The sequence below is a fragment of the Camellia sinensis genome, chromosome 5 (assembly GCF_055761805.1).
Source record: "Camellia sinensis isolate YWXY chromosome 5, ASM5576180v1, whole genome shotgun sequence".
In the NCBI taxonomy this organism is placed as follows: domain Eukaryota; kingdom Viridiplantae; phylum Streptophyta; class Magnoliopsida; order Ericales; family Theaceae; genus Camellia; species Camellia sinensis.
The window spans coordinates 57,071,785-57,086,596 of NC_138965.1; the positions used below are offsets into that span (position 1 = coordinate 57,071,785).

The 14,812-nt window shown below is 37.8% G+C and overlaps 1 protein-coding gene across 1 annotated transcript; it reads left to right on the forward strand.

Moving 5' to 3' along the window:
• Positions 1 to 542: 542 nt before the first annotated feature.
• On the forward strand, positions 543 to 2,625 carry LOC114303237 (Pentatricopeptide repeat (PPR-like) superfamily protein). Its single transcript, XM_028248368.2, has one exon. The coding sequence runs from the start codon at positions 578 to 580 to the stop codon at positions 2,468 to 2,470; it is 1,893 nt and encodes a 630-aa protein (XP_028104169.2). The 5' UTR covers positions 543 to 577; the 3' UTR covers positions 2,471 to 2,625.
• Positions 2,626 to 14,812: the final 12,187 nt, after the last annotated feature.

A 14,812-nucleotide genomic window follows, 5' to 3' on the forward strand; every position in this document is an offset into this window, starting at 1 on the left:
AGTGTTATATTGGAGTGTTAAAGTTTGAAATTATATATTTGTCTAAAATTTACTAAGGAGTTTTTGTACTTCTAAAATTTTCAAAAATCTCAAGTCTTTTTGGAATATTTGAAGAATCTTATATTTCATATAATTTTTGTACTCCTTTCGAAATGTTTGAAAAATCTCATATTTCAAGTCATTACAAATAAAAAATATTCTCATACAAAAATTCATCCAAAATATGATTCTCATAGATTATGTTTTTTATCTTTCTAAAAAAAGAAAGAAAAAAACATAATAGAAATAAAGGTATAACTATAAATTCAATTTCTAAATAATATATTAAATTTATCTTTTTAAAATTAATAGAATTAATTTATCTATAAGAAATTTTTTTTGAGATTAAACCGACTATCATTCTTAAGATTAAAAAAATAAAAAATAAAAATAAAAAAGCATTTCCTAGTCCATAATCTTCCACGTGGCACTCATTCAGTGTTTCATGTGATCCACATGATGCAAGGAAAAATTCAGTGTATATATATGGTCCGACAAGGCAATCTAATCTCACCCTTTCAGACCTTATCTCTCTCCAATGGCCATCCCCAGTTCTCCAGACTGGTCTGTGGCTTCCTCCATCAACTATTCCAAAACAACAACAACCCACCAGTCTGTCTTTCCCTTGGATTCAAAATGTAAATCCTTACATTTTCTGTGTCTTCCATTCAGAAATTTGAGAGTTTTCATACCCAACTCCACTGGTTGCCCATCACCCATCTTGGAAGACCCATCATCATCAACAACCCAACCACCACCAATCCTTCCATTGAACCCCAAAATTCAACATTTTACAGCAGAAGATGAAGATGCCCATTTTCTTTCTGGGGGGGACGTAAATGGTTTCATATGTAGTTTGTTTGAAGACCCCCAAACCCAAGAACTTGCATATAATTTCTATGAAAAAGCAAAGCAAAACCCAGATTATGAGTTCCTACCCAAGAAATCGACTTTAAACTATCTGATCAGGTACTTGATACGTTCAAAGAAGTGGAGTTTAGTTACTTCAATCTGCCAAGATTTCAAAACTTTCCATGTGTTCCCTGATAGCTTTTCTTGCTGTAGATTAGTCAGTTACTGTGTTAGAGCTAGAAAATTCAAACTTGCACATACTCTGCTACAAGTTTTCAAAACTGACAATGAAATTGCCACTTTGGCCTTTGATTCAGCCATGAAAGGCTATAACAAGCTTCACATGTATAGCAGTACTATTGACCTCTATGGCCTTATGAAATCTTCTGGAATTGTTCTAGACCTCGGATGCTATTCCCGGGTGATGGAAGCTTATATGAAAACTGGTGATTTTGACAGAGTTGTTTCATTGTTTGAACAACTTGAGACTAGATCATCTACAACAATAATTGATTCAACATCATCACCAAAACCAATTTTTAGGGAAATTTATGAGATTTTATGTGAGTCGTTGGGGAAATCGGGGCGTGCTTTTGAAGCTCTCGAGTTCTTCAGAGACATGAAAAAGAAGGGTATTCCCGAGGATCATTCAATTTACTCTTCCCTGATTTGTTCATTTGCTAGAATTCGAGAAGTTAAGATAGCAGAAGAGCTTCTCATGGAAGCAGAGAGCAACAAGATGTTGAGAGATCCAGCGGTTTTTCTGAAACTGGTTTTGATGTATGTTGAAGAAGGATTGTTAGAGAAAACCAAGGAAATCGTTGCTGCGATGAAGCGTGTGAAAATCAGAGTCTCTGATTGCATTTTCTGTGCAATTGTGAATGGCTTCTCCAAGAGGAGAGGGCTTAGAGCTGCTATTGAAGTTTATGAAGATATGATCTTGGAGGGTTGTGAACCGGGCCAAGTGACCTATGCTTCGATTATAAACGTGTATTATCGTCTTGGGCTGTATCTAAAAGCAGAGAAGGCATTCTCAGAGATGGAAAACAAAGGGTTTGATAGATGTATTGTGGCCTACTCTAACATGGTTGCAATGTATGGTAAAGCAGGTAAGCTTAGAGATGCAATGAGACTCGTAGCCAAAATGAAGGAAAGAGGGTGTGAGCCAAATGTTTGGATTTACAATTCTCTGCTCGACATGCATGGAAGGCTCTTGAAATTGAGGCAGGTGGAGAAGATATGGAAAGAGATGAAGAGAAGGAAGATTGTGGCCGATAAGGTGAGTTACACGAGTGTCATAAGTGCTTATAGTAAGGCAAGGGAGTTCGAAATGTGTATGAAATATTACCATGAGTTTAGGATTAACGGAGGTGTGATTGATAGGGCAATGGCCGGAATCATGGTTGGTGTGTTCTCTAAGATGAGTCGGATTGATGAGTTGGTAAAGCTTTTGCAGGATATGAAAACAGAAGGAACTCAGTTAGATGGGAGGCTCTATCGCTCCGCTTTGAATGCTTTGAGGGATGCTGGGCTTCAAGTCCAAGCAAAATGGTTGCAACAGAGCTTTGGCACCATGTAATGTAATGTACGTGCTTCAGTACTGCTCATCGAAAAAGAAAAAAAAAAGAAGTTAGATAGAAGGGATCGAATTGTACTTAATTCTTTAAATTATATGTTATGATATTTTATTGGCATCGAATACAGAGAAATCAGAAGGTTGATGACATCTTTACCTCTCTATGCATCACATTAGGGCCATTTGAAAATGTTATGATTCCCATAAATTATAGTTGATTTAATAACTTGCATTCTTATTGTTATTGTTATGCACTAGCACCCTGGTTCTTCATGTTGGGAGAAAACAAAACAAAAAAAATCAAATTTGAAATATCCGAATCCGGCACAAAAATAGCAGAAGTGTTTATTCTCCCTCTTTGTGTTAACCTATTAGGAAGCAATTTAATAGAGCACAATATATTTTGAAAATAATCTGAAAATAATGATTCAACAATCACACAATAAGGCGATAGCAATTTTTAACGTGGAAAACCTTCCCGATGTGGAAAGGAAAAACCACGGGACCGTAGTCCACCAAATATCTCCACTATAAACAAATAATGTGTATACAAGAGTTCTCTCTAGATAGAACTAGAGGCAAACAATCAAGAACAACTTACAAATAAGCTTCCTTGGCAACCAAAGATCAAACTACAAAGTTTAGGAAAAATCTCACCAAAAAAGGTACTGTTCATGGGCCAAAAACCAGCAGTAGAAAACTCCAAATCTGATCTCCACCGTCCAGAATTTAGAGTCTTGAGTTGTGAACTCGCCTACCAAATTTCAGCTCAATCGGACCACAAATTCTTGTTGATCGGATAGCTTGATCACTGCTGGACAGAATTTCTCCTCTCCTCTCTGTTGTGGTGGCAGCTTCTATGTCTCTTTTTATGTACAGAGAAAGGGTTTGTAATCCTAAACTTGTGGGCCAGATCTTTTCAAAAAACATAACCTCTCCATGTGGGCTTTGCAATTCACACAGGCTTACTAAATGTTTTGGGCCTTTCTCCACATAGGATGGAAACCCAACCCAACAAATCTCCCCCTTTCCGACTAGGTGGAGGGATTCTCCATCCCGGCAATTGAGCAACATGTCTAAAGCTTCTCCCTTACCAAAGCTTTTGTCAACATATCAGCACCATTATCATCAGTATGAATTTTTTCAAGTTCCAACAACTTGTGATTAAGAATTTCTCTTATCCAATGGTACCTCACGTCGATGTGCTTCGACCTCGAATGGAATGTAGAGTTCTTAGCCAAGTGAATAGCACTTTGGTTATCACAAAACAACACATATTGTTGTTGTTTGAAACCAAGCTCCGTCAAGAACTTTTTCATCCATAGCAACTCTTTACAAGCTTCTGTTGCCGCAATAAACTCTGCCTCTGTTATAGAGAGTGCAACACATTTTTGCAACCTTGCCTGCCAAGAAACAGCTTCACCTGAGAAAGTGATCAAATAACCCGAAGTAGACTTACGGGTATCCACATCTCCTGCCATATCTGCATCAGTGTAGCCAACTAAAATTTGTTGTCCATTTCCAAAACTGAGTGTCAACCTGGAAGTGCCTCTAAGATATTTCATTATCTACTTTACTGCATTTCAATGTTCTCTTCCTGAATTTGAAAGAAATCGGCTAACCACACCAACTGAATGAGCTATATCTGGTCTTGTGCAGACCATTGCATACATTAAGCTTCCCACAGCTGAGGCATATGGAACTCTTTCTATATCTTCCTTCTCTTTATTTGTAGAAGGGCTTTGATTAGTGCTTAACTTAAAATGAGTAGCAAGAGGTGAGCTAACCACTTTAGCATTGTTCATATTGAATCTTTCAAGCACTTTTTCAATGTACTGCTCTTGTGACATGTACAATTTCTTCTCTTTTCTGTTTCGATAGATTCGAATACCAAGAATTTGCTTTGTTGGCCCCAAGTCTTTCATGGCAAAGAACTTGCTTAGTTGCTTCTTCAATTTGTCAATTCTTGAAGGATTCCAGCCAACAATCAACATGTCATCAACATAGAGCAGTAAAATAATAAAATCATCATCAGAGAATTTCTGCACAAATACACAATGGTCAGAAGTAGTTTTCATGTAGCCTTGTTCCTCCATAACTGACTCAAACTTCTTATACCACTGCCTGGGTGTCTGCTTCAGACCATAAAGACTTTTCTTTAGCTAACACACATAATCCTCTTTTCCTTTCACCCTGAAACCCTCTGGTTGTTCCATGTAAATCTCTTTCTCCAAGTCACCATGAAGGAAGACAGTTTTCACATCCATTTGCTCAATCTCTAAGTCTAGACTAGTGGTTAAGCCAAGAACCACACGAATAGAAGACATTTTTACAACTGGTGAGAAGATCTCATCAAAATCAATGCCTTTTCTCTGACTGAACCCTTTAACAACTAGTCTAGCTTTGTATCGTGGTTGTGAAGTGAGTTCATCATGTTTCACCCTGTACACCCACTTGTTCTTTGAAGCTCTCTTGCCCTTAGGCAGTTTCACCAACTCAAAAGTGTGATTGTCATGCAATGATTGCATCTCATCTTGCATCGCATCAGCCCATTCCAGCTTATGATCATCTTCCATGGCTTCTGCATAACCCTTGGGCTCTCCCCCATCAGTCATTAACACATAGCCATCTGCAGAATACCAAGTGGAAGGATGTCGGTCTCTAGTTGACCTCCTGGTTGGAACATCTGGTGGCATCTCTGGTGTTGCCAACTGCTCAAGAGTCTCATCACCTGTCTCGACCTGTAAGGGGTCATCAGCATCACCTAGACCTTGTTGGTCATTCTGAACATCATGTTCAACCTGTGCAGGCAAATCTGTCAGAGGAACCGGATCCAAGTCAACTAAACCATCACTATGCCAGGACATTGTGTTCTCTGCTTTTTCAATATCTTGTATAGTTTGATCTTCAATAAATACAACATCTCGGCTTCTCATAAGTTTCTTATCAACTGGATCATATAACTTGTAGCCAAACTCATCTAGGCCATAGCCTAGAAAAATACACTGTCGGGTCTTCATATCAAGCTTAGACCTCTCATCTTTGGGAATATGAACAAATGCTTTACATCCAAAGACACGCAGGTGATCATAGGAAACATCCTTGCCAGTCCAAACTCTGTCTGGTACATCGAACTGAAGAGGAACACATGGTGTGAGATTAAGAACATGTACAACTGTACTCAAAGCCTCAACCCAAAAGGATCTTGGCAACCGTGCCTGTGAAAGTAAGCATCTAACTCTTTCAACCAGTGTCCTGTTCATCATTTCAGCTAAACCATTCAACTGAGGAGTCTTTGGGGGTGTCTTTTGATGTTGAATACCCTGTTGTTTGCAATAATCATCAAAAGGACCGCAATACTCTCCCCCATTATCTGTTCTGATGCACCTGAGCTTCTTCCCAGTCTGTCTCTCAACTAAGGCTTGGAACTGTTTAAAAGTCTCCAACACTTGATCTTTGCTTTTTAAAGTGTAGACCCACAACTTCCTTGAATAATCATCTATGAAGGTCACAAAGTAACGGGAGCCACCAAGTGTTCTTGTCTTCATAGGACCACAGACATCTGAATATACCAAACCAAGTATATTTGGCTTTCTTGAAGGAGGGGAACTCTTGAAGGAAACTCTATTCTGCTTTCCTACCAAACAGTAAGTACACATTTTCAAAAGTGCATTCTTCATTCCAGACAGAAGATTCTTTTTAGCCAATATTGCCAGGCCTTTCTCACTCATGTGAGCAAGCCTTTTATGCCACAATTCCACTGTAGACTCATCATCCATTGCATTAATAGCTTCTTTGGGGAGCCTTGCTTGCATTACGTACAAAGTAGAATGCTTCTTGCCTCGAGCCACAACCATAGTACCCCTAGTGAGCTTCCACTGACCATTACTGAAAGTGTTGCAATACCCTTCATCATTAAGTTTACTTGCAGAAATCAAATTCATACGGATATCAGGAATATGCTTTACATCTCTAAGAAGCAACCTCGTGCCATTATTCGTCTCCAAGTGCACATCTCCAACACCAATAATTTTGGCCAAGCCATCATTACCCATCTATACTGAACCAAAGTCACTAGGTATGTAGAATGTGAAGAAATCTTTTCGAGATGTAGCATGAATAGAGGCACCACTATCAATCACCCAGTTGGTCTCATGGCATGCTATGTTGATAACATCTTCATCATAAACAATGAGAAAGTCTTCGGAAGTAGCGGTGGCAACTTGATCATTATCCTTTCCATCATGCTCAATCCCTTTCTCCTTGTTCTCTCTCTTCAATTTTCTGCACTGTTTCTTGATGTGCCCTTTCATGAAGATCCCTGTGATTTCCTCCTCATCTTTTCATTTAAAATACTGCTCTTAGCCAGATCCATATTGATTACACCATCTGGAGCCGAGTTAGATAATGACATTCTAAATGTCTCCCAAGAGTCCGGCAATGTACCAAGCAAGCACAACCCCTGTACCTCATCGTTGAACTTGATACCCATTCTAGCCAACTGATTAATTACTCCTTGAAAAGTGTTCAAGTGATCTGTCAATGGGGTTCCATCTTGGTATCTCAAGGTCATCAATTGCTTTATTAGAAACATTTTATTGTTTCCAGTCTTCCGAGCATACAATTGTTCAAGTTTGTTCCAGAGTGTACGGGCATGTGTCTCTCCACTAATATGATTCAAAACACTATCATCCACCCATTGCCTAATGTACCCACACACTTGTCGATGTAGTAATGTCCATTCTTCATCAGATTTATTTTCTGGTTTTTCAGTAGCAAACACCGGTAGATGAAATTGTTTCACATAAAGGAGGTCTTCCATTTTTCCTTTCCATGTGTGATAATTAGAACCATTCAAGGTAACCATTCTACTCAAATTTGCTTCCATTATTCAACATAAGATGCACAAAAATATGAACCAAGCTCTGATACCACTACGTTGGGAGAAAACAAAACAAAAAAAACCAAATTTGAAATATCTGAATCCGGCACAAAAATAGCAGAAGTGTTTATTCTCCCTCTTTGTGTGAACCTATTAGGAAGCAATTTAATAGAGCACAATATATTTTGAAAATAATCTGAAAACAATGATCCAACAATCACACAATAAGGCGATAGCAATTTTTAACGTGGAAAACATTCCCGATGTGGAAAGGAAAAACCACGGGACCGTAGTCCACCAAATATCTCTACTATAAACAAATAATGTGTATACAAGAGTTCTCTCTAGATAGAACTAGAGGCAAACAATCAAGAACAACTTACAAATAAGCTTCCTTGGCAACCAAAGATCAAACTACAAAGTTTAGGAAAAATCTCACCAAAAACGGTACTGTTCACGGGCCAAAAACCAGCAGTAGAAAACTCCAAATCTGATCTCCACCGTCCAGAATTTAGAGTCTTGAGTTGTGAACTCGCCTACCAAATTTCAGCTCAATCGGACCACAAATTCTTGTTGATCGGATAGCTTGATCACTGCTGGACAGCATTTCTCCTCTCCTCTCTGTTTTGGTGGCAGCTTCTACGTCTCTTTTTGTGTACAGATAAAGGGTTTGTAATCCTAAACTTATGGGCCAGATCTTTTCAAAAAACATAACCTCTCCGTGTGGGCTTTGGAATTTACATAGGCTTACTAAATGTTTTGGGCCTTCCTCCACGTAGAATGGAAACCCAACCCAACACTTCTATATTCTCATTGTTATCATATTCGTTGATTCTGAAATGCACAATCGACCTTTATGGCTGTTCATTTGCTCAAAGATATATATCTGTTACCACTCTTGGCTCTTCTTTTTATTTATTATTTTGGATGCATAGTTGGGATAGTTTTGTTGAGCCTAAGGCGTTCAACTTTCTGTGAAGAAGGAGGATTAAGGGCAAGAATGCACTTCCCAAAGTGGTTTCACATTAAAAGTTAGTAGGTTTTTGTTTTCTGTAGTTCTAGTTCAGTTCTTTCACTTCTTTAAGAATTTCTTGTATAGTTTATTTGATTTCTGATTTTAGGTTGTTACTTTCTTTTAAGTTCTTTTAGTTCTTGTTCTAAAATCCTGGTTCTTGAATTTTGTTCTTGTTATGGGCATATAGGCTTGTGTGTAATCAAACCATATATGAATGTTGCCTTCAGATCTGTTAGTTAGGATTTAGTCGTATGTCTATTTTTTTGTTCTTATTTAATTTATTGTAGCTTCTTTGGCCACGGCTTCACATTGCTCCACTTGTATTTTTTTGTGGTTAATTCTGTGTCGCTAAGCTAACTAACTAGACCAAATCAAGCTTTAAATCCTATCAAATGAGGTCAGCTAGTCTTTAAACTAACTACAAATATATATATATATACACAACCTTTTCATTAAAAGTTTCCAAAAATAATTTTTTCATATTTGGAATAATTTTTTAATTTTACAATTTGCTCTTATTATTTAGTGGGTAGGTCTTTGCCATTCTGAGTTGAAAGCGGCAAAGTTACACCATGTTAAACGCACACAAACACTTGGGCAATTCTCAAAAAATGATTGTTGCAATCCATATTAGTCATTTACCTCACCAAAATCATGCATTCACTAAAAGGCTTATACATCATAGATATTTGGCCATTGCAAACAATGTTTTTAAAATTTTTAGTGGACATATTAGAGTCGTTGCCAAAATCCATGTTGATCAATTTTACAGAGGATTTTTCCCGGTTGCAAAAAGTACATCCCTCATTTGAATAATATTAGGGATCATGAAAAAAATATTATAAAATATTTTATAAAGATTTTTTTATCATTTGATTAGTGTGTGGTGTTTTCTTGTATGTGTAATCTAACGGTGAAAAATCTTTCATAATCATTTTCATGATATTTTTTTCATGATACCTAACATACCTTTCTGGCGGAATGGCCAATATATGCAATGAACGTAACCAACTCGAAAAGTCTTTTTTTAATAGTGGAACTCCAACTACAGGACACTACATTGAGCTAATTCGAGCTTGGATTTTCTTGAACTGCACTGTTGGAAAGTTTATGAAGTCTAATTTTATTTGCCATTGATTTGTCTAGAAGTTTCTTGGTAAGGGTGACCATTTTACAAATGGAAAGAAAAATGAGTAAGCACTACAATAAAATTGAGTTTTTATCGCTTGCACGCAAATGTCATTATATGACATGTCATAGAGAGTTGATTATCATTTACAACGTGGATATAAAGTCGTAAAAATTAATAGATTACATCACATGAAACATTTTACTACATACTTTTTATGTTGTATATGACTTTTTATGGCATTTTTTTTTTGTATTACCATAAATAATTATACTTTTCATGGCATACTTTTACATGCCATATAAAGTTATTTTTTCAATATATATATATATAGAAAAATGTTTCGGAGCACTAATTAGTACTCCCACTAATTAGGTGGCAGTGGGTCCCGCCATTAATGATGTGATGTTTTGGTTTTGGAGTTGTATTTTTTATTTATTTTTATTTTTTTAATGTATTAGTGCTATTAGTGGTGATGTTTTTAATGGGATGAATCATTGTTGATATATATATATATATATTCACTATGTTGTTTCTATATCTCCTTCTATATTTTACCCACTCTATACAATTTCAAATATCATTACAAATTCATTTCTTAGAAAATACAGTACTAAAATTTGCGTTACAAAATTCATAAATTCCAATTTCTTTGTTTAGATAAAAAATACATATGAATGGCTCACTTAGAGCTATATATATCCGTCTAAATTTTCGTTGTTCTTTGTTTTTTTCTTTTCCTCTTATTTGTCTAATTCTCATGTAAAAAAAGTTGGTCCTACATAACAAACTATGCAAAGATATATAATACAAAAATAGTGACAGAAATGATTAATCTGATACACATATGAAAAAAAGAAAAATATCATAGGAAGACTTAGAGAATCATTAACAACATTGGCTAGCTAGTAGCTTGTTTGTTGTATATTAGATGTATATATCTTCTATACTTATTTATTCCTATACTACTTAGGTTTCTTGTATATTTAGATTTTGTTGGACAATCTTCACTGTATTTAAAAGATTTAATTCTATTATGTACACAACAACAAATAGAATTTAAAGAAATAAAGAAAATGAGAGAATTTGTTTGATTACAAAAATCAAACTCGAAATAAAAATAAATAAATAAAACCACAGATTTTATTTTGTTACAAAAACAAAATTAAAATCTGATTAAATAAACAAATAAAAACAGAATAAAATTAAACAACTTACTTGGTTAATTTATTTGAATAACTTTTCTGATCAAGTCCAGTGTTTAACACTGTGTCCTTAAGACAGATTCGTCCTCTCCACGGTGCTTTCAGAATTTGGACGTCTATCTCCCAGGATGAAATGATCTTACCACAAACAATAGCAGCACCACTAAGTGTTTACACTCTTTCTTTCAGAAATAAAATGCAGCAAGATGAAGAATATAATTAGCAGAGGTGAAATACGAAATTTCTGAAATCGAAAACATCAAATGAGGGTGGTCCTATTTATAGATGTGAAGGTGGCTCTTGGTTTTGAATTGAACAGGTATGTGGCTCTTGGTTTTGAATTGAACAGGTATGATACCTGTTGGTTTTGAATTCAAACAGATAGCAAAACGGGAAGGGCTCTGTTTGGATGAGCAATAAATCCAAATCAGTTTAATTCTATTTGAAAACGGGAAGGGCCCTGTTTGGATGAACAAAAAATCCAAACCAATTTAATTTGAATTCCGGATTTTATTTTAATAAAAAATAAAATTAAATTCAAATGTTTTTGGCCCAAAAAGATTAGAAGCCCAACCCAACCCCAGGCCAGCCCGCCCGACCGGACGGACGGCGGCGGCGGCGCGCGTGTGTGGTGATTTTTGGGTCCAATGGGTCTAGCCCATTTTGCCCATAACCTCTCCCTCTAAAACACTTGGGTACCCCTTGGGGCACACCCCAAGTATCTCACCCTAAGCCTTATAAACCCTTTCAAAACTTCCCACCAAATCAATGTGGGACAAGCCAATTTACAACCTTAAGGAATTTCCACCAAAACTCCATTTCCATGGAGCACACTTTGGCTTCAATTTCCCATTCACTCAGTAATGGTTTTGAGCAACCAAATATACCACGTGAATCACAACGTGACATAGAACGCGTTACCACTTTGACCCGAGTAAATCGACACTCGGGGCCCACCTAAAAAATAGACCGAACTTAGGAAAAAATTCTGGTTTTATCCAGAATTTTATAACCATTTCCAACAGGTTTCTTGGCCTATATATACAGGCTTCTCCTATTGTATTGTATACATTTATTAATATAATTCATTTAAATATACAGAGTTATATTCTCTCTCTCTCTCTCTCTCTCTCACACACACACACACACACACACACACACACACAGAGTTTCTCTCTTTTCTCATAACATGGTATCAAAATTATAATATTTTTCTTTTTCTCTGCTCATCACCAAAATATAGAATATCTTTTTTGGTACCAAGGTCTGTATTTTTTTCTTACTATTTTTCTCTCAAACAACCATCAACTTGCTCGGAATTTCCAGAAAATTCCAACGTCATCAAAATCATCTCCAACAAACCAGTGACGCGCCCTCACGCGCCGCTTATATCATTATGCGTCACATCATTCCGTCGGCACTCTCACACACGCCTGCACGTGCGCCTCCTGTCTCCTGCGCATAGCGTCCATCTGTTGCTAAAGTACGCTGCACCCTTTTCGCTAACCTGCGCTATGCCCCTGTGCTCTACTATGTTCCGCGCCTTGCTGACGTCAGCTCCCCTGCTGTTGATGTCAGCCCTATCCCCTGCTGTTTCTTGTTTTGGCTATTTTTCATCCAGTTTTGGCCTATTTTGAATGTTTTGGCCCGATCTCTAACTATTTTCGACCTTTCGAACTCACTAGTGCACTCAGTTTTACCCAGTTCTACTCCAACACCACCAGACTCGCTTTGTGAGTCGTATTTTGCTCACACCATGGATAATTCAAACAACTCTTCTCAGCACAGTTGTAGACGCGCCCTTGGGCCTCATGCTATAGTTCGGACTCAATTGGTGTCACGGTCCTGTATCTAATCTCGCAGAGTGCAATGCAAGACCGATGAATCATCAAATAGTCTAGATCTGGCAAATCGTTTTGAGAAAACAGATTTTTAGAAAAGAAGTGCCAAACATGGACTGCTTTGCCAGATACAAAGTCGCCACCTAAATATTTTTTATAGGGGATTTAGGAAACCCTGACTCGTTTGCCTAAGGCCACGTGTCCGTCATCACCAAAGTTGCCTCGGCTCGGGAACTTGGGTACGATTGGGGAAGGTCAGCTATGAGCACCCCCGCTCGCCCGATCAAAGATCGGCCTCTACTAACCATGATATCTTGTTTTGAAAGCATTATGTGTCCTTATTCCGGTTATTAGCCTAGAATTACTATGTTGTGCGCACAGCAAACAAGTATAGACCAAGTTGCCTAAATTGGAACAAAACAATGCATGCTTGTTTTGAAAATGGTTTGCTACTCGCAAGTAGACTAAAATGCAGGTTTTGCCACCCTCAAGTGGGCTTTAGAAAAGATGGTTTTGCCACTATCTAGTAGGCTTAAAACTCACAGTTTTAATGCATTATTCCAATTTAGGTAATTCAACCTCCATCCACAGGCATTCAAGCAGTTATATCACGTAAGCAAATAGCCTCATGGTAAGCATGCTTTCATGGCAACACTTACACGCATGTAAGGATGCTAAAGCATAAGAACTTACCGAGTACTCCGAGCCAAAACAGAAACCAGTTAGTAATCATATGCATGATCCTAGTTCATGTTAAGATGGCTGATGCAACACATGCAAAGTGCAACTAAGATAGGCTCGGCTAATCTACAATGACAGGTGAAATGCTACAACTAGTACGTATTCAATTTGGAATTGAAATACAAATGCAGTTAGAATGATGCGCCGAGCCCAGTGCATGCAAAACGAATGAATGAATGCACGCATGCATAGTATAAGGTATGCTAATTTAAATATGCCCTAATACTAACCATTGAAAGCAGGTAAGTAAAAGGGAGAAAGAAGTGGGGGTTGGAAGACATGCACACACGCACCCACACTTATTACAAATTCGCCCTCGCTCGGAGGGACCAAAAGAATAATACAAACCGAATAAGTAATTAACTACTCTAGCTAATTAAATATTACAAACCCTTAATTAATTAAACAAATTAACTAAGCTACTAAAGCAGTAAAACAGCCTCGGGAAGAGAGATGAATGCATGCTCGGATTGGCTTCGCTCGGAAATCCAACTCCATGCACAAGTTTGCCTCTGTTTTCCTTGCTCTGCTCCTCTGAAAATTGCACAAGTCCCAGGGAGCACTCTATGGACACTGTGGAAAACCACCGGCTAAGACAGAATACCACCGGCCTTGTCCGGATGGTCATCGACCATCTGTAAAGCCATCGGCCAATAATGGATGGCCGGTCGGTAGTATAGATGGCCAGCCGGCCAAAGCTTCCTGCAGAACCTGTTTTGACAGTAGCAGAGGGCAAAACATGGCATGGCAATGCATTTCAAGCAAATGTGTGCACCACCACATCCCTTATCATGTTTGTGACTCAAAAGGGTATGGTGCTCGATTCTCGGACCACCAATCGTGCATTTCAATACGTGATGGCCCAAAAGCCAAGTGTGCAACTTCAATATCAAATGAAATGCACACACAAAACACATCAAAGGCCCCAACCTCTATCATGCTTAATCAAGAGGTAAGGGATGCATGCACAATGCAATGCAACCTAAGCATGCAAGCAAGGCTAATGCAACATGATTATGCAATGCATTTAATATGCAATAGGCACACAACCTAAACATGTAAACAAATATGGCATGCAACAACATGCGATGATGGACTTAAACTAACATGGATAGCTCGCAAACATGCCAAAATCAGTGGCCATAATGATGCAAGTGAGGCAACAAAATACATGGAATGCATGCACAATGCATTAACCAAGCTTAAGGCACAAAAATGCAACTCTACCAAAGCATGGCAAGGAGGGAATATGGCATACAATGGTGCATGTTCCAGATCTGAAATGACATGCCAAATGACTCCAAAACGACTCAAAAGCATGCAAACACTCATGTAATGCATTGTTAAGGACTCAAGCACTAAAGCTAGTGAAATGCAATACACTATAAACATGCAAAGCGATGCTCGAATGATGAAACCAGCCCCAAACAGTCCCTATGCAGCCCAAAATAATGCTAAAACATGTATGAAATGTAGCCAAAATAAGCTAGCATGCTTGGCCAAAACAACATGCAACATAGGCTAGTAAGAAT

Excerpts from the sequence above, each read along its gene's own strand:
- LOC114303237 (XM_028248368.2), top strand. The coding sequence starts at position 578 with ATGGCCATCCCCAGTTCTCCAGACTGGTCTGTGGCTTCCTCCATCAAC.